The 19,709-nt window shown below is 40.9% G+C and overlaps 2 protein-coding genes across 3 annotated transcripts in view; one reads left to right on the forward strand and one right to left on the reverse strand.

Annotated features, from left to right (window-relative positions):
- LOC113014901 (G-protein coupled receptor 20) lies at window positions 1-4,007 on the forward strand. The gene is made up of 4 exons (XM_026156710.2): window positions 1-891; window positions 1,102-1,358; window positions 1,776-1,908; window positions 2,282-4,007. The coding sequence occupies exons 1-4, from the start codon at window positions 706-708 to the stop codon at window positions 2,930-2,932; spliced, it is 1,227 nt and encodes a 408-aa protein (XP_026012495.1). The 5' UTR covers window positions 1-705; the 3' UTR covers window positions 2,933-4,007.
- A 2,143-nt stretch (window positions 4,008-6,150) lies between these two features.
- Window positions 6,151-19,709, reverse strand: part of slc45a4a (solute carrier family 45 member 4a) — a 54,023-nt gene continuing 40,464 nt past the window's right edge. For both annotated transcript variants that reach the window (XM_080296407.1, XM_026155556.2), the window contains 13 exons: window positions 16,270-16,458; window positions 14,850-15,029; window positions 14,557-14,747; window positions 14,290-14,470; window positions 13,434-13,895; window positions 12,909-13,180; window positions 12,654-12,815; window positions 12,268-12,367; window positions 12,080-12,160; window positions 11,853-11,983; window positions 11,621-11,689; window positions 11,381-11,535; window positions 6,151-10,595 (listed from right to left, as the gene is read on the reverse strand). In XM_080296407.1, the coding sequence (XP_080152533.1) occupies window positions 10,415-10,595; window positions 11,381-11,535; window positions 11,621-11,689; window positions 11,853-11,983; window positions 12,080-12,160; window positions 12,268-12,367; window positions 12,654-12,815; window positions 12,909-13,180; window positions 13,434-13,895; window positions 14,290-14,470; window positions 14,557-14,747; window positions 14,850-15,029; window positions 16,270-16,458 (2,354 nt within the window). In that variant the 3' untranslated portion in view covers window positions 6,151-10,414. The remainder of the gene's footprint in view (window positions 10,596-11,380; window positions 11,536-11,620; window positions 11,690-11,852; window positions 11,984-12,079; window positions 12,161-12,267; window positions 12,368-12,653; window positions 12,816-12,908; window positions 13,181-13,433; window positions 13,896-14,289; window positions 14,471-14,556; window positions 14,748-14,849; window positions 15,030-16,269; window positions 16,459-19,709) is intronic.

A 19,709-nucleotide genomic window follows, 5' to 3' on the forward strand; every position in this document is an offset into this window, starting at 1 on the left:
CAGCAAGACATTTTCTTATTTAGAACTGCCACTCACTGGATATTTTCTCGTCTTTTGGATCATTCTGAAATGGTTGCATGGGAAAATCCCAGTAGATCAGCAGTTTCTGGAATACTCAGACTACTTCATCTGGCACCAACAGTCATACCACGTCCAGTCACTCAAATCACTTTTCTTCCCTATTCTGATGCTCAGCTTGACCTGAACAGGCTGTTCAAATGCAGAGAGTTGCTGCCACATGATTAGCTGATTAGATATATTAATGTTAATGAGCGGCTGAACAGGTGTGCCTAATGAAATGTCCAGGTGACTGTATTTCTCTTTATTTAGTCCACTTGCTTCATTATTATTGTGGGGTTTTAACCTGAAAATAACAACAAGCAGTTGTTTTATTCATACATGAACAGTGTGGTAACACAATCCCAGTTCCAATAACTAGCTTTCTAAAGGATTTTGCATTGTTGTCATGGAATAATACCTTGAAAGTGTGAAAGCAGATGTTAGACTGGACTTCCAGTTGAGATTACTACTATAGTAAAGGAATTATTCCCCTAAAGTTGACATAACATAATATAGACATTGTAATTTGTTTTTATTTGTATTTATTGATTTAAGTAAAACATTGTAAATCTTTTTTTCTTTTTTTTTTTACATCTTCACTTCCTGATTCTCACCAGCCTACCTGTCATTCATTTTTTCCAACCAATGGAGAGCCTTCTCGCCAACATCAGCTCCAGCTCCACTGCTGAGCCTCTCCTGTCACTTTTCAACTCACACCAAACTAACTGCAACACCTGGGACCAGGAATGGGGGACCACAAACCTGCACAGGTTAGCCCACCTGGACATGCAGCTGTATCAAGATTTCTACACCGTCTGGGTTTTTCTGATGGTAAGATCAAATGCTGAATAAATCTTATGTTACACTCCAGCATTTGCTATTTCTGTGCAGTTCCTTAAGTTGTTTTTACACTTGTTTAGGGTAAGCAGATAAAAGCAAGGACCCCGCCTAAATAAATTGAATAGATTAAATTTACCAAGAAATTTAATCTATTTAATCTGCATGACCAATAAACTAAGGATCCATCCCTCCCTGCTGCAGGTGTTTAACTGTCTGATGCTGGTGGTTGGGGTGGTCCTCAACAGCCTGGCTCTCTACGTTTTCTGCGGTGCCTCTGCACACTCTTCAGCCTCCGTGGTTTACACCATAAACCTGGCGGTGGCTGACCTGCTGGTGGCTCTGTCGCTGCCAGCTCGCATCGCTCTGTACCACAGTGGAGGGAGCTGTGTGGCCTGCTCATACGTCCACACCTTCAGCTACTTTGTCAATATGTACTGTAGTATCCTGTTTCTGACCAGGTGGGTGAGTCATAACCTCATTTGTCACATAACGAGGAGCTGTTGTGCTTTTCATTATTTTTAGTTATGTGCATTCTTTTAGTTGGATGCTCATATTCAATGTGGTAACACACACAGATAACCCTGTGGACCAAGAGTTTGGCTTCTGGCTGGTCTAATTTCTTGATTTCCAGAAGTTCTTGTGTCAAGGTGATATCATTTTGGCATGGATTTCCTTATACCGTCCTCTCAGGCTTGGACTGAGATGATAGAAGCTTTTGTTTGTGGAAGCCAGGCAAGGGGCAGCCAATCAGAAGAAAGTCAGGGTTTTAAGGAGTGAAGCCTTAAAGAAGCCTAGTATTCAAATTTATCAAAAAATAAATTGGAATAATATGTCCCCTCTATCAATATTCACTGATATTCAATATTTCTATTCAGCATCTGTATCGATCGGTACCTCGCTGTCGTCCACGCATCCAGTACCCTTCATCGATGGAGGACCATAGGAGCGGCAAGGTGTGTCAGTGCCACCGTGTGGTTCATTGCAGTCGTGGTCACCTACTCTTTTCAGGTGAAGAGACACACTAAAAACACAGCGCACACAAGATGAGCTCTCAGTGTATAAATCCACAAAATAAACCTAAAAAGAGAAATAAATTAATTGCAATAATTGAGTTCATCATGTAGTCTATGAATTGGTTAATGACACAGATTTAGTTTGGGGGGGGGGCAATTTTAAATTATCCTGAGTATTAAAACTTATCAGTGATGACCGTCAATTAATCCAATAATGATTTTCATGAGGTTGCAAGAAAAGTAGGAGGAGTCTTGGTTTACAGAACAGTCAGGATCTAAAGAAGAGCTGACAAGGCTGTCAAGCTGAGACAAGCTAAAAATGCTAAAAGGCTAAATCATGATAGAATTCTTTCTCCTTCTCTCTCTAGACCACAGCTTTGGAGTTCAGTTCCTCCTGCATGGTCCTCCCTGCCCTTTTCTATCTCACCATCCTGGAGTTTCTCCTCCCCCTGCTCGCTGTGGTGGTCTTCACTCTACGCGTCACCTGTTTTCTCTCCTCCAGCCACAGCGGGATGCCCCACCAGAGCAGGGTGAGGAGGACTCGTGCCATCAGGCTTTTGGCCACCGTCCTGGTGGTCTTCACTGTGTGTTTCACACCCTTCCACGTCCGCCAGGTGCTGGTTTACTTCCAGTTCAGAGTGACGGGGGAGGCTCCCGGGCAAGGGGCGAGGGATGTGCTTGCCTATCACATCACCGTGACCTTGAGCAGCCTGAACAGCTGCCTGGATCCAGTGGTTTACTGCTTTGTGACGGACAGCTTCAAGAGAATGTGGAGGACCAGGAGAAGGGGAGGCAGAGAGGAGGACGGGGAGGTGGGGTTTACAAGTGGCATCGAAGGGGAGAGGAATTCGCTGAATAAATGCTCGGGTACGGCACTGGCGATAGCTCAGAGCATAGCCACACTAACGCTCACAAGTGCACCCCTCTCTACAACCAGCGCACACCACTCTGATTGGACAGGCGGCCATGTTTCGGAAACCAGTGATGGCACAGTTCAGAGAGACAGCTGGAGACAGTGACACATGTCGACTTTGTTTTGCTGTGAAACCAATGAACTTACACTGCTTCAAGTTTCAAAAGCTGCTGGATTACACACAGAAAAAAAAACTATGTATGTGGGGAGTTGATGTTTGGCTTGTGTTCCAGAGGCACCTCATCAAAGTTTGTGATGTAAAAATTCAGATTGACTAGGGAGGAAAAAAAACCCATTTTATTCACAAACAAGCTTTTTATTTAGTCATCGTTCTGTCTGGATACTTCTTTAACACTCTTTGTAAATTCCTGCACATGTGAGTTAAACAAGGCTTTACCTGTCCCTTTATTCCCTTTCTCGCTCTTTTTTTAAACTAAAAATTTTCCATTAGAAATAAAAACAAAAAGTTGTATAGTAACAGTTGTATAGTAGGTAAACTACCGTGACTAAGTCATACGCTTTAGAATGGAAATACTCCTTTTGTGTACTTTTGTAGACCATTTATTTGACTGCTTTGATTTTTTAGGATGCATTTGACTCTGATTCATCAAGATGTCTGTATTGAGTCACACTGAATGTTGAAAGCCTTCAAAAATGACATTTGCAACATTAAAATGAAGAATAACAGAAAGAGTTATGAGCAAAGAAAAGAGACTTTCAGAGGGTTGAAGTCTCGAGACACATAAATAGGATAAATGTGTGTGTATAAACATTTAGGGGTACACAGTGTGATGTTCTTTTAATGACTTGTTAATAATTTAAAAATGATTAAATGGACTTATGTCAGCATGACAATGACAGGAAATGATGAAAAACAAAAGCACTGCTTTGTTTCTAGTACATCAGGTTATTTGCTGGATTTAAATTTAGGCTACACTTTAGAGGCTGTGATCACACATCTTCCTCATAATTCAGGACTTGGTAGATGCAAGTTAAATGTTTAAGAAATGGATGCATCAATCAAACTATGTACTAACATAAAGTCACTTTATCATAAATTCATTTTCTTCTTCTTCTCCTTGTTTGTTTGTCTCAGCATTGCTTGTTTTTGAGTCAGTGTGTGCTATTTTTACTGACTTGTTTATCTTGTTTAGTATAATAAATGATTTATATAAAGAAAATGCAGAGATGGTGGTGCTTTTTGCAATTAAAGTGCTGTTTCAGGTAAAGCACTGGTAAAGGGATGCGGTGGAACAGGAGATTCACATCATGGATTGCAGCCAAACAAATCTGCAGTAACTTTGATGCTGTCGTGTCAATATGCACCAAAATCTCTGGAATGTTTGCAGCACTTGATGAATCTGTGCTACAAAGGATTAAGGCAGAAATGGGGTCCAACCTGGTACTAGGTGTACTCCACCAGAGGACAGCATCTCCCTGCGGTGGAAGAATGTCGTCCAGAACAATCACACTGGCACTGATTAACAGTGGAGCTGTTCATGAAAAATAACATTACCCAATAACAGATTATGTTATTTCATAGCTGCTGCTGTTATCCACTGAAATATCTGTGTGTTCTAAAGCAGGGTGAAAAAAATTGTGAATTATGAATTTAATTTATAAATTAAAAAACGATTTATGACTACTCTCCTACACAAGATTTCAGTGGATTTGTGTATTAAGTGCATAAAACTCTTTGTTTAGTTTTCATTGACGATATTAGAGTCGAGCTATGAGGTGTCAGTCATAGCAGGAATGTGAGACATTAAATTGAGCGGCATTTCCCTCCATCATCCTTCCAGAGAAGCAGCAGGTCATCACAGTTCACGTTACGTAACTGCGATGACCTTAGCTTGCAACTTTATACCAATGCGCGCGCGCACACACACACACACACACACACACACACATAAATACTTACCATCAGCTGGCCCTGCTGCCACATGATGAGTCTGGGTTAAACACACACACCAGTTTCAGGTTCCTTCTCTGGCTTCTCTTCATGGAAACAGCCAAAGCTTTGACCGAGTGTGTGCATGTGCATGTGCGTGTGCGTTTGTGTGCGCTAGAAATCTGATTCTGCACAACAAAATGTTTTTCCCAGTTTTCCTCTTCCTTCTCAGCGGTCTAACCGCAATGCATCATGGGAAACCAAATTAGCTGCTTTGAAGATGCTGAGTACAGATTTTTTTTGGCACATGAAAAAATGTCTTGAAACTGCAGACCAGCAGGTTGCATCACCAACAGTCACATGCATTCCAACAAAAAACAAGCAAACAAAAACACGAGCGAGGTCACAAAGACAGAATTATTTTTATATTTGCTTCTTTGGAGTAAACCTGGTCGTTAGCTTCAATGGATCACAATTTATTTATTTTTTTAGTATAAAAACTAAATAACACTTTATAACAATTAATTACTGTAATTAAATTTAAGTGGTTTCTAAGTAATCTTACACAGTGTATCAGTAATTTTGATTTGCGCCTAACTTTTAAGTAGACACAAATTATTCTGTGAGTAATTCAAGTACTTTGTGTCTCCTTTCCTGTAAAATACCCAGAATTTAGGCGCAATTCGAAATGACTTATCCACAACTCAAATTTGTATTTGTATGTAAATACAAATACATTTTTTAAAGTTGTAATTTTTAAAAATTAATTAATTAATTACATTTGATTACAGGGGAATTACACCCTTAGTTGTTGTGCAGATTTCTGTTTCTGTTGAAGTGCAATTGAGTTTTATCATTTCTTCAGATAAAAATACTCTAAATACCTCCTTTACAAAAAAAAAAGTACGATTTGGAAATGCTTGCCAAATCTTTATAATAAAGAATGAAAATTCTCTAATTAACATGTAATTAATATTTTACAGAAATCTTACTTTCCAAGGAATAAGATGCTCGTATACTTGCAAGAAAATGTGCATCAAGCCTGATAAAACCAGTCTGCTTAAAGCTTAAGACTCCCTAAAGATAATAAGTGAGGTAACAATATACAGAAGGACATTAGTGCATTTTATTAACATGTTTTTTAGACACTGTTATCCCTTAATATTTCATTATTTACATGTGTGGTAAAAAATTTTGCAATGTAATACTAATAAGAGTAAACTAACAGCTACACTCAAGATCAAGACCTTTCTGAGCATCTTTCTCAACTCATGTTAAATGCACTGCAAAGCATTTTCCTCTAAGTATTAAAAACGTTCTATTTTTTAAATGAATTTGTTTCTCTGATTATTATTGCATATAAAAACATGTATTTTGTGGGTATCACTGTATATTTATGTCTTTATGAAGTGAGACACTCCCAGTTGCAGAAATCTTTTTTGATCAAATGAACTTTTATTTTCATCCAGAGCAGATTTTTTTCTCTTTTTTTTGCCTGTATGGTGAGACCCTTCTTTATTATTGATTCTTGTCACATTTTGAATTCTGAGTGAAAATGCCAAATGATGAAAAACGTCATTGGTTGTTTGCTTCTGAACAGAGTTTAAGGTGCATTCCATACAGTGTTCATCCAGAGTCCTACATATGAAGGCTCAAGCATATTTACATAACATAGAGATATATATACAGACTTTATATAGAAAACAACACTACTAACAAAAATAATCATCTTTTTTATAGCAGCAAAAAAGAAGAAACTAAAAGAGAAATATGTATATTTACATCTTTTTTTTCCAAATAACAAGGCATATTATATATAGTACACTGCGTATATTTACTTTCCCATTCTTTAAGTATTCATCTTGATTTAATCTCTATGAAAATCAAAGTATATAGGCATCGCTCTCCTCCGTCATTAACACACAGTTTACTAAAGGCAGAGCCACAAACACACAAACACGCATGCACAGAGGCTGGACTGACTGCATGGCCGTCACGCTGCTGCCAGGAAATATGAAACAGCATCACCGCGTCTCCACATTCATTCAGTGATGCGGACGGTGGAGAGCAAACACTGAAAATGTACAAAGGCCAAAATTTGACGTGTGTGGCTCTGCCTAGGATTCAAATAAAACACAACACACACAAAAAAAAGTTTCTAGTTGAATTAATACAACAGAACAGAGACAAAAAAAAGACTTCAGGCATCATCACCATCGATTCCAGAGCTAAGTGTAAACCAGGTGATTGCAGAACAGAGAACCAGGACCAAAAAGTGAACACTGAGATGACAGTTTTAACACACTGCTGTCTTTTTGCTTTGCCAGCTGTGAGAGGACCTATGCTCTCTCTCTCTCACACACACACACACTCTCTCACACACACACACACACACACTCTCTCACACACACGCACACACACAAAGTCCAGTTCACCTGTAACAGCAAATAGAATAGCTTTAATTTACTCATTTGCAAACTAAATGTCCTTTATAGACAAGAAAGCTCAAAAAATAAATATCCACAGTTACTTGTTTTTTTTCCTCCTTTTGCAATAAAGTTCTACTTGTTTATTTATTTATTTTTTTTACTTATGTGCAAGTTCTGTGCAATGTCAGGACTCCCACCCTGGATCGTCAAACATCAAAACCAAAAACAAAACTCACATTCGTTGACTTTAAAACAAACAAACAAACAAACAAAAAAAACATTAACATTTTAAGTCACCAGATGGAATCAGAGGTTAAGAACTCAATCTCCCAGCAGGCCAAGCGAAGCGGCTGAGCTGAACCGAGTCGCCGGAACATCCCAGAGTCTGTGATAAAAGGCTTGGGACATCATTGGAACAACAACCCCCCCACTTCCCCATAAAATCAACTACTTCCTCACTGCATTGGAACAGAAACACTCTAGTTGCACTTCAAGTATTCACGGCCAGGAGTCTCTAACCTACACTTGTAATGAACGACGTCTCATCCTGTAACACATTTCTTCACTTTCCAGCTTGAAAAGTGATAAAGTGGATGTTTAAAACTCGCTCACCTGTTAGGAGTGTACTGACCCAGACCAAGCACAATGCTTCAGCTTAAAGAGTACATGTTGCGTTTAATTCTTTTTTTTTTAACACGTTTAAGTTCAAACGAAAACAAAAAGACACAAACATCCTGCCGTGCATTAGAAAATACATCCCTGACCTATTACGATTAAAGAAAAGAGCTCGAGTGATTTGTACAGTCATACTTTGGTGTTCTGAACATGCATATCGTTGTCGTCGCATGCAAAGCTCCATAACCCCAAAGTTGATTTTTTAAATTATTTTTTTATGTTTATTCAGAATATTTTATTGCGCTAATGGCTGCAGGGGGCCGTTTTTTAAAACATCCAATCTTAGCAACGTTTTATCTTACTCTCTGATTCAATGTACCTGAAAGTATGGAAGGAATCGAATTAGTATTAGAAGAAAATGTTAAACTTTGCACAAGAGTGAAAAATCACAAACACATCCCCCCCCTCCAAAAAAAACATCCTCTGAATTCTCTTCTAAAGTCGCTCAAGTTGAAAAAAAAACCCCCAAAATAAAAACACCTTTTCCACTAAATGCTTTACATACGTTCATACATACAAACAGTTCTTTCTATTTAGTCACCACCCCCACTGCAATTTACATTTTGTTTCCCTTCAAGCTGCTTGCTTCAGCTGATTGAAACGAAAGGAAAACTGACCCAAAAATATGCACCACCACCAACAACCCTGCTCAGCCTGCACAAGCTCTGCACAGTACTCTGATCAACAAGGGTCCTTATTGCAACTAAAGGCCTGATTTATCGGGGCACAAACAACACAACACTTTAAAATGACTTTTTACATGTCCAGCATAATCAGCTAAAGAAACATTCAGAAGATTAAGATCGTTTAACGTCATCGCACACTCAGTCATCAAGGTCTTCGTATCTATCCCGGCTTTAAGGATTGCTAAACTCGGCAGTTTTGCTTCCTTTGCTGTGGCTACCGTAGCAGATTTAACCATTTTTCCCAAAGCCTTTTGACTGTATTGTAAAATAAATGTCACAACACTTCAATCAAAATTAGTGAAACTCTAAATTCTTGGTGCTATCTTTTGTTCTGTGAAAGTTACAGAGCTTAAAACCGGGTCCGGGTCTGCTTTGAAAAATATAGAATCTACTCTGTTCTTCTTTTGGTGATGTGGAAAGACCCACAACAGGGCCATGACCTTCTCTTGAAGCTTACGCAACAAGCCTTAAACTGTTGTCATAAATGACTCCTGTCAACACAATGGAGATTTGTTTGCCTTTTTTTAAACATTTCCATAAAATTCAGCATCCATAAAAAATATTAGAACCCCAAATCCAAAAGGTAACGCTGTTCTAGCTGAACCTTGTGACATTTCTTTTCCAACAATGTGCAGTGAGTGGCAAACTTTATGCTGACAGTATCTTTTTTAAAACAAACAAACAAAAAAATAAGCGAAAAAGTAAAGAAAAGGAGAACAACTCTGTTTCCTCTTTCTTTTCCTCTCTGGTGTTTGGTTTGTCGCTCCTCAGCTAGTCTAACATGCAGCATAGGTTAGTTTGATTAGTCAAAACAAACAGAAACATCACTGTGGTTCCTCACTAAATCTTGAAAACAATATTTGATTGTAATGCCCCATATACTGCACACACTGCATCTAGGCTCTTACTTTCACGCTTGTCGAATTTCACCCGGTAAACATGCGTATGTTTTGACTGTCGTTTTATCGTTCGATATACATGCGACTTTATTCTCATGCTCAATATTTCTGAGCAGATCCTCTGGATTATTGTCCTCTTTCCCCCGCGTTGAAGGCTGAATTAAAGATTTTGTCAGTCCTGCCATATGAAAGAGGGCAACAGCATCAATTTTATGGTCAATCAATTCCCCAGGAACCAGGCTTCGGGCTTGCGATTTCAAAAAATGCCACTTCCAAAAGTCTTTAGAGTCTTAAAGCTAGTGTCGCTGCAATGTCCCGCAAAGCCGACTGTGTTGTTGGGGTTGTTTTGGTGTTTTAAGTCAGCAGACACACACATTCTCGTAAATCAGCGTCCACATCACGAAGCAAAAACTCAATCAACCTGACTCCACAGTGCGGAAGAACGATTTTCAGCATTTTGTAATGATTGCAGCTTCAAGGACTAATGTTCATCGATAGAGTTCATTATTAGGGTGTTCATTCGATTGTGTTGAACTTAGATGAGGAAATGTGAGCGTGTGAGGGTTTGAATGAGTATGTGAGTCCCCTGAAGTTTCCTGTCCAGGTGGCTGCTCAGTAGCACCTCCTAGAGGCCCTGAGAGACAGGAGACAACCTCTCCTTAAAACGACGGCCAATTAATTACTCAATCCTGGACGACCCTGACGGATTGATCAAAAGTCCGTAAGGGATAAGTGGAAGGAACTTCGTCAACAGCTGAAGCGGCACTGGGACCAGAATGACTTTTGTTGGGTAAGTTGGTCTAATGTGACGCTGGTCCCACGGTAGACTGTGATGTTTTCTTCAGTGTGACATTAAAAATAAAAAATAAAAACCCTGTTAAAGCCAGAACAAATGCCAAGAGTGGACCAAAGCAAATTCACATCAAGGCACACCTTCGAGTCTTTTCCATCAGCAATGACAAATCAAGTTGTTTCTGCAGCAAAGTGTCTGTCGGCGCAGTCAGCCAATCACAGAGCAGACTCATTTTCCACCTGACAGGAAGCAGTAGTGCTGGTGGCCTTCCCCTCCTTGTTGAGTTTCAGGAAGCTGGGTTTCTCAATCACTACGGTAACAGCCCCTTCGCCGCTATTGGGATTTTCCAGCGATGGCAAAGTCCGTTTCTCTGAAGCTTTGGCTGATTCCCCGTCCCTGACAATTGAAATAAAATTTGTTAGGACTTCACAATGGGCTTAAAAACAGCTACAGATTAAGTAGGTCAAATGAAACAGTCTCAACGTTAAGCTAACTTAAAGCGCAGGCATGAGTACCATATTTAGGCCTTTATCTATAGAAGTTTCTTGTATGATGTCATGCACAAATTGCCTGAGAATTTGCTGCCACACTAGATGTGAGGTTGCTAGGAAGAAATGTGTTTTCCTCAACTGATGAGCAAGTGGTTGCTGTAGGTTGCTGGCTGCTGCTAGTTGAAACTGGTCCCAAAGTAGGTGCTACATCGAAAACTTCCTTGTAATGGCTTTAACTGCTGGCAGGCTGCAACAGTTAATAGTATTTTCCATGGAGCACAGCAATCCATCTGCAAATACTCACTAACAACTCACCATATGGTAGTAAACTTGAAAAGGTTCACTTTCAAAGTAAAAGTTGTGCATTAGCACTGCAGTCATCACATTTTCATGGAGTAGTTGGAGTCTAGTTGGAGTAGGCCTGCGTGACTGGGGCTATGTTTCACAGCAACTGTCATCAACCCTGAGCAGTTTTTTCCTAGCAACCTTTGATAGCCAGATGGTTGAGGACAGGTCCCTAAGTCTAGGTGACTGGTTCCTTATGTGGTTTAACCTACATTGTCCCACTTCCAAAATGGCAAACAAGTTAATGTCACGTTAGTGATCATCTGACTGCAAAACCTCAGTAGAGGCCTATTTCTTAGTTTGTGTGTGTATTGCTTTATGGCTAAGAACGTGTAGTTTTCTCACCCGTTGTTTGGAGTTGGATAAATAACCAGGAAGCAGGCAGTAAAGAATCCAAGGAGGGAGCCCCCAGAGGCCACCATGGGAATGACACGAACGCTGCCAACAGCTTCCACTACAGAACCCAGAGCTGAGGCCACCAATATCTGGCTGATGTACACCTGAAGAATCACAACACAGTTTTCTCGATACAATATATGACATGAATGTAAGTGGCAGAACTAAATAACTTTATTCGACGCTCACCTGACAGGACAGGATGGCACAGTCGATGCCAAAGCCTCTGCGAGAGTTGCCAGGACTGTGCTGGATATACTGAAAAATGCAAAGAAAGTTATTAGTCCCAAAAGACATGATAATTATCTTCTAACAAAAAAAGTAGATTACTAGCTATTCTTTAACTATGCATTAATTCATATCTTTGTAGATTCATATCTATATTAGATCATTCAGCCTTTTTAATTGAATATATCTGTACCGCTTTCATTTCGTGATATTGTCCCAGTAGAGCATAAGGACAGTAGGAGATACTCATGGAGATGATGCCCATGCTGCTGATCATCACCATGGCCACGTACACATTAGGGAAAATTGCCATGACTGCAGTTCCTATGAAGGAAAACACAAAAAAGAGGGAGATTAGGGCACTACTGACTATCCAGTGTGCTTTTCTACTCTACTGTGGTCTATTAATGCAGTTCATACCTATGGAGAATCCAAGTGTACCCAGGATGTAGATAACCTTAATGCTCAAGTCAAAGTTGTCGAGATATTTTTGAAGAATAGCTAGAAAAGAGAGATTTGTGGATTGTTTACTCAAATGATTAAAAGAAAATCCACTTTCTAACCAGGAAAACTGAATGATGTGAGCATGTGCTCTTGCGCATGGCTACCTGAACATGTAGCTGCAGTCATGGCATATATACCCAGGCCCCAGCATCCCATCTGAACTCCTTTGTGATAGTTATCCAATAAGGTTGAGTTAGAAGGAGCCTGTGAGACAGAAAACTGGGCTTAGTTACATCACTTTTTACGTAAGATGGAGACTGTTTTGCTCTTTTTTATCCTCCTGCAGCAAAATAAATGACAAAAATCAGAGAAATGAAAAGAAGCCTGTGCAAAGCATTTAAAAAAAAAGAAAAGAAAAACTGAAAGAAGATTGATAAATGTTTTTAGGGTAAATAATTTAAAAAAAAAAAAAACACGGTATATGTTGGTAAAGTAAAGTGAGATGAAGTGAATGTATGTATATCTGTGCATTTTTGACTGTTTCTCATACTTTAGGATCTCCGTGGTAGATGACTTGTCCCATGAAGTCGGTGAAGAAGACCGCCTCTGCAATGATGGAGAACCAGGTGAGCAGGTGACAGGCACAAAGCCGCAGCAGCTCCTGGGGCATCTTTAGCATGGAGAGCCACAGCAGGCGCACGGTGGTCTCAACCTGAGGGGAGAAGATAATTCATCACACATTACAGTTACCAGCGAGGACAAACAATACAGACTCGTTAAGCATCACACCCCTCCATCCACACACCTCGCCCTCTTCACTCTCCGTGTCCCCGCTGGAGGAGTTGGTGTTCCCGCTGCGGTGTCTGTTCCTCTGCCTGTTCCTCCTCCTGTGCCTGGCCTCCACTTCGTACAGGTCATTCATGCTGCGGGACGGCTTGATGAGAAAAGCTGCATTGGCTCGGCGGTAGCGGTAACGATGATTACCCACGCGGCCGTAGTAAGAAAAAGTGCAGGACGGCTGGCGGTAGAAGGTGTGGCGGTGGCGTGACTGTCTCATAGGAGCTCCAGTACTGGCAGCTGGATGAAGAGAGAGTTTGTTAATGGGTTCATCTTTTAATAACTACTATAATAACACTGTAGGGAAATTATCCAGGTCTTTCATGCTAAAATTTAAAGAAACTGATTTAGCATTATTGTGCTATTTTTCTAAACTAAAGTTGTTTATATCAGAACAATTTCACATGACCAAATCTGACTTTCCCAGTATAACTAAATATGACTGGGTTAACATATATCAACAACATGGCTATAATAACGTAAAGATGCTGACCTTTGACCATTCCAGCACGGTGTGCCTGTCCTTTGGAGCTCAGCCTGTTAGTGCCAAGTCTGTCAGTATTAGTAACGCTGGCTAACAGCCGCCCGTTCAGCGTCCGCTGCTCGTTGAGCTGGTTGTTCAGCAGCGCCTCCTGCCCATCGTCATTTTCCATTTCTTGCAGGAAAGCTGAGAGGCGGGAAATCCTGGGGGTGGTAACATTCGTTTGATTACTGCTGTTTTGGGGGCGGAGGAAGTCTTGACTTCCCGTGCTGCTGCTGCGTCTGATGCTGGCGAATCGGGGGGGTGGGGTGCTGCGATTGGGGTTGAAGAAGGAAGCGGTCGTGGAGGGTGAGCCGTGATAGGGCGAGAGGTGATCGGCGAAGATGGAAGGCTCTATGTGGCACAAGAACATCGCATCGTGGTCGAGGTGATCGAGGGTTGCGTCTGCCATGGCGAGGACGCTGTCGCTTTTACCTGGAGAAAGAAGAGAGGGAGGTGATGCGATCAGTTTAGGTGTCAGAAATTTAGAGAAAAGCGAAAGAAACAGGGCAGAGAAAAAGGGATGAAGTTACAGCTGCCCTGTCATGACTGGAAAAAAAAAAGAGAGAAAGAGCAATTAAGCATTCTTATAAGTGGAAATAAAAGTCTTTGTGACATATGGTCACACGGATCCTGAACTTCCTTTTGCTCTCTTTTTGCCTAGGAAACATAAAAACCAAACACCAAAAAAGTATACATATGTTGCTAACTTCGGGTTTATTTGGATTCCCTTGGCACAGTGACCATCTTTTTTTGATCATTTGAATTGAAAACCATTTAAAATAGATTTTGCTAATTTAAAAAAACCCCCAGAAGTTTCTGAACTTACTTCTCACAAGCTCCGCCTCTAGGAAGTCCATGTCTCCATGCTCTGACTGGTCATCTTCGTATGGGTCATAGAGGTCGTAGCTCTCTACCGTATCATCCTCACCGATCATTTCTAATTTGGCGCCGAGAAGTCCAGCCCTGCCATTGGCCGATGTTTGAAGGTGGGCAGGATCCAGACTTTCCTGTCGAGAGAGCAGTGAAAGGATGTTTTCTGTGAAGTCACTGAAAAAGTCTATTTCTGCTAAAACTGAACTTCACAGTTCAGTACCTGCTCGAGCCTGTCATGTTGCGGAGAGTACTGCTGCTCCTCGATACTTAAGAGATGCAGCACGACGGAGACAGAGAAGAGGATGGCTGCAAAGAAGAAGAGGATCTGCTCCTGCGACTTGAAGACTGCTCCGAGGAACGTGTGCGTCCAGTCCAAACCTCCAAGCGCGTAGCCGACTGCGCCGCCTAGACCTGCGGGCAAGAACACACACAACAAACACGCGAGAGGTGAATTCTGCTCTTTCGCAGTAATGGCGGAAAATATTTTATCGCTGTGTTTATCATCAGCTGTACCTGCAGAGGCGGCGTGGATATTCAGTGCCATGTCTTGCTCCTCTGTGTCTGCCACGTCTAACAGGTATGCTCTGATTGGTCCCTCTGTGGCATCCGCACAAAAGTCCAGCACCACCACACCCAGCACAGTAAGAACAATCCCTATTGGCTGTCTCCCCTGCTCATCACCGAGTGACAGACCTGTCAGAGAAACACAGAGATGATTTTCAGTGCTTATCTTACTTTAGGTTTAGAAATACAAAAATAAAAAGGCCAATAATTATCAAGAAGAAATGTGTAGCACAACGAAAAAAATAAATAAATTTATGCTGATGTAACCAAGCATGGTAAGAGCTAACAGCACATTACTGAATGACAATAGCAGCTATAGACACAAACAGGTCACTGCACATTTCCCATACTGCGTTGCATGTCGTGTGTGACCTTGTGTACCACATGACATTTGTGACCCGGTCTGCACCCCCCCCAGCACCCCGAGGGCCTGAAGCTGTATAAATGTATGTAAACAACACAGTGTGCAGTGGGGTGTGTACTTTGAGTGTATTGTGTGTTGTCGAGGCAGTGTGACTAAGCATGACAAACTCAAATCCATTAACGTCAGGGAAATAGAAACATTCGTAGAAAGAACAGCGGCGTGTCAGTATGTGCGCTTGTGTACATGCGGGTGTTTTGTGTATTTGTGTGTATGCGTGTGCATAGGGGGTGGGGGGACAATGGAGCCACAGTACGCACTAGCAAGGCACCCAGACAGGAAGTGAACTGTGATTGGTAGAAAGGGGGAAGCAAACAGGAAGCATTTCCCTGTGAAATGCCTGCTCTTGTGTTCCCATGTCAACACACACACTCACTTACAGCTACACACACACACACACACACACACACATTCATTCACAGGTTACTACAGCTTTCCCATGTCGTCCTGGCTCATTCACACACATTCGCCTATACTTACATGGAAACGCACACGTTCTCTTATTTATTCACTCATTTCTCTCAGACAGGTCACTGTTTGTTTCCCACGTTAACCCTCCCAGCAAAAACACACACACACACACACCTCCCTGGTGCCCTTAATTGACCCGGGTGCCACTGCAGAAGAATAGAGGCAGAACAGAATAGATGTGAGTAAAACTGAATAGAATTTGCTGACAGAAAACTGTTCACACACCTCTTGCTCTTATTTATAACTCCTTTGACATTTCATTTGGTTATATTTAGAGATGTGTACAGGCCCCGTACACTATTGTTCTGCATTAGGCACACATTTGATTATGGGTCACACTATTATATTATGGCCAAAGGAAAATCCTGAACTCTTGACCCCTATAGTGAAGTTTGCTATAAATGCTCTGTTGTTCTCTTCTCAGCTAATGCACACAGAAAATGTCTCATTAAGAAAAAAACCCCCCCAAAAACGTACCTATCAGTGATCCATTCAGAAACAGAGCCACTCCAATCAGTGTTCCTATACAGAGAGCCAGGATGAACGGTCTCCTCCTGCCCCATCGCAGAGTGCAGCGGTCACTGGCCGAGCCGATCAGAGGAGTGAACAAGAGGCCAAGAACTGGACTGAGGAACCACGTCAGACTGTAGTACTGCTCTGGAAGACCTGCACAGCACAGACACAGAGACAGATGAGGTGTGAGCAGAGATAGAGACAGTGCGAGCTAACAGCAGGTGCGCAACACAGATGTGACTGTGCTTCCACCAGGGGGCGCAAGCTGCATTCAAACTGTTCAGGGTGAGAGAATTTCTGATTAGTATAAATATTAAATATTTTAAATTAAATATTAAATAAATATTTTATTGTTTTAATATAGAAATTAGGCAATTTCAAAATTTAAATTAGCCACAGGTGGCATAAACTGTGACACTAATATTAAACATAACTTTATTTATATGATTAGATACCCATAAAAAGACTGTTCAGCATCATTGCATACAGACATCCTTGGCTTACAATTATTTAGAAATATAATTTCATCCATCCAACAGCAGAAACGATTCTTTCAACAAAAGCAGCAATCAGCCAGCCTGCTGGTTAATGCTGCTCACTGTCATCATGATTAACATAATAATATCCTGCTTATCTGATATTAATTAACACATGTAATATTGCAATCGGGTAATAGGATTTTCAGTGACTCACTATGTGACAGCAGGTCGCAGTCACAGGTGAAGTGCACTGCCACATAAATTGGTTGTTTGTGCTGTTACTGCTGCTACCTAAGAGCTGACCTGAGGCTGACTTTTTCAACACCTTCTGTTAAAGCCTACACGAAGATAAAGAGGAGAAAGCCACAGCAACCGGCCCCGACGGCAGGATTTATCTCAGGTCTGCTGAGCTTCTGTGTGTTAACGTTCCCCCTGGATTATCGCACAAAGGAATTCGACAGAGACTCCTGTGCTCTTTTTAATGCAGAGAAAATGAGCGAAAATTGAGTGTGGAGGCTCAGTGATCAGGTTAGTCAGGCTTTTGTCAGTAATCGACACAAAAGAAACTGCCCGACAGTGACTCGCCTGTGTTAAACAATTCAATTATGAGCTCTCAAACGAAGGAAGGAAATCTCCTTTTTGTTGCTTCTTCTGAAAGCACAAGAGCACTTATGCATTTCTACTACTGCTTAAATAAACTCATAAACCTGAAAGCAGTAAACGGAAAGTATTACTTCTGACTAAATAGGAGCAAAGAAAGACAGGAAAACTTTTATTTTTCTATTCAACATTCATTTCCTGAATTAAATGGATTGAGCTCAGCATAACCCAGACTGTTATGTGAACGTGACCTTGTTACTGAGCGCACATTTAATTATCTTTATGCGCCGACTTTCCAGCGTCGGAAACCAGGTGAGGATTTCAAACACATCCGATGAATGATGGGGCCCCAAATTAGGATGGGCCAGTGGAAATAACTAAAGAGACACTTAGGATGCAGCAAACTAATGGAAATGCACACATGCTTTTGATATCTCTCAATAATACCACTCAACACTGTGTAAACCCATCAAACACACCTGTCGCCAGCAAAAATACCTCTTAACCCCTCTTAACCTGAAGTATGTACTTAATATTTTATAAACCTACCATAAATTCACTGTTGATTATCATCATCAAAGATTAAAAATACATTGAAACACATTATGAGATTAGCAGAGATAAGGTTACTGCAAAGTAAAACAGATTTCTGGTCCATTTAAAAGCCACCTGACATGACACAGTTCAGAAATGAACCACTTCTAGCTCCTTAACACAAATATCTAATTAGCCAATCACGTGTCAGCATCTCAGTGCATTTAAGTGTTCAGACATTGGAAAGGTGACCTGCTTCCAGCAAGATGGCACACGAAATCACCTGGAACTGTTTTCTTGAACATGATAGATGGTTAACTACTAATGCAATAGAGCACTTTGGGATCTAGTGGAGCAGGAGAGGCACTTTGTTGAATCTGCCCCAGGAAGATATTTAAGGATGATCAGCCATCAGTCAGCCATTGGGATCCAGTGTTGGCTGTGTCCAAGCCAGCTGTTTACACCTGTATCTTATACAAACTGTTGCAAGCAAGAAGAAAATCATCGGGACTTTAGCAAAGCTGTGAGTCAAACCCAGAGGCAACAACTTCTCACTTCTAAGACAAGCTGTTTGCTTAGTCTTTGCTTCTACAAACCATCTGACTTCCCCCCACATGCTGCCTCTGCCGATTCAGCACTTCCTCCTTGAGGGCAGGTATCAAGTAGGATTTGTCAAGATACTCGGAAAGCCTTGCGTTTGACTTTTTGAAACGTGTTCTCAATCCACGGCATTTAGTGAAACCAGTCAGACTCACTGTTTTGCTAAACAGTGACACTAGACTGGGATCAGATGGAAAAAAATAAAGTTATCTGAGTGGAGTGATAGGATAAAAGGATAGCTGTAAACCAGAAAACTGGCATTACTTTTATTTGCTTCTAAGTCTGTGTATTCAGTCAGATAATTTAATTTTCCTAATTTGTTTCACTGATAAACAGAAAGTAAAATCAAGTTTCTTTGAGTCATCACGCCCATTTAGTTATCAATGCATTAGTGAGATGGGAAGCGGAGGAGGTGGAGGCAGGCAGCCCTTTAAGCTAAGTGAAGTCAGCTGAATTGCAAATAATTAAATCACAACTTTATCGTTGCCTCACTGGCAAACTATCGCTTGATGTGACTCACTGAAAAATGAATGCCATTTGGCTGCTGCACAGAGACAAGGAGAGACGCTGAAACACTGAAAAGGTATGAGGTCATTCTCTGAACCCTGCTTAAAAACTGGGAAATTAACTTTCAAAGTATTCAAAAAGCACCACGCCTCTTTAATGTCAAAACGAGAGGGTTGACCACTATTTACTGAACCACACCAATCTAAAAGGCCAATTTGGGCAGAAGCCACCAGCAGCGTTGTGGATATAAACAATAAAGAGCAGCACATTGCTGTAACTAAATGGTTACAGCAATAAAACTCCTGGTCCCAAATTTAGTAGTCACATTACAGTTATCACTTTTATTTTAAGTCACTATGGCCTACAGCCAGTACTGCAGTTGGACCTTGTGTTTGCCGTTTCACATTTTCGTTCTTTCTTTCTACTGTCTGGCTTTGAGGTACGCTTTATTAAAGAGTAGAAAAAGAACGATTTTGTGTATGCTTTATATGCATATGTATGTGTGGGTACATGTAAAGATTACACTGCAATGAATGTAAGAAATCACTCACAGGAGATACGTAACTAAACTAATGCATTACTTCATTAAAATTATAATGCTTAATACAGTGCAATAAATACCTACCTGTGTGTAGTGTGAAGAAGTGGCCAAAGTTTTTTTATTTTTATTTATTTTAGTTAATT

This window comes from Astatotilapia calliptera, chromosome 22 (assembly GCF_964374335.1).
Source record: "Astatotilapia calliptera chromosome 22, fAstCal68.1, whole genome shotgun sequence".
NCBI lineage: Eukaryota > Metazoa > Chordata > Actinopteri > Cichliformes > Cichlidae > Astatotilapia > Astatotilapia calliptera.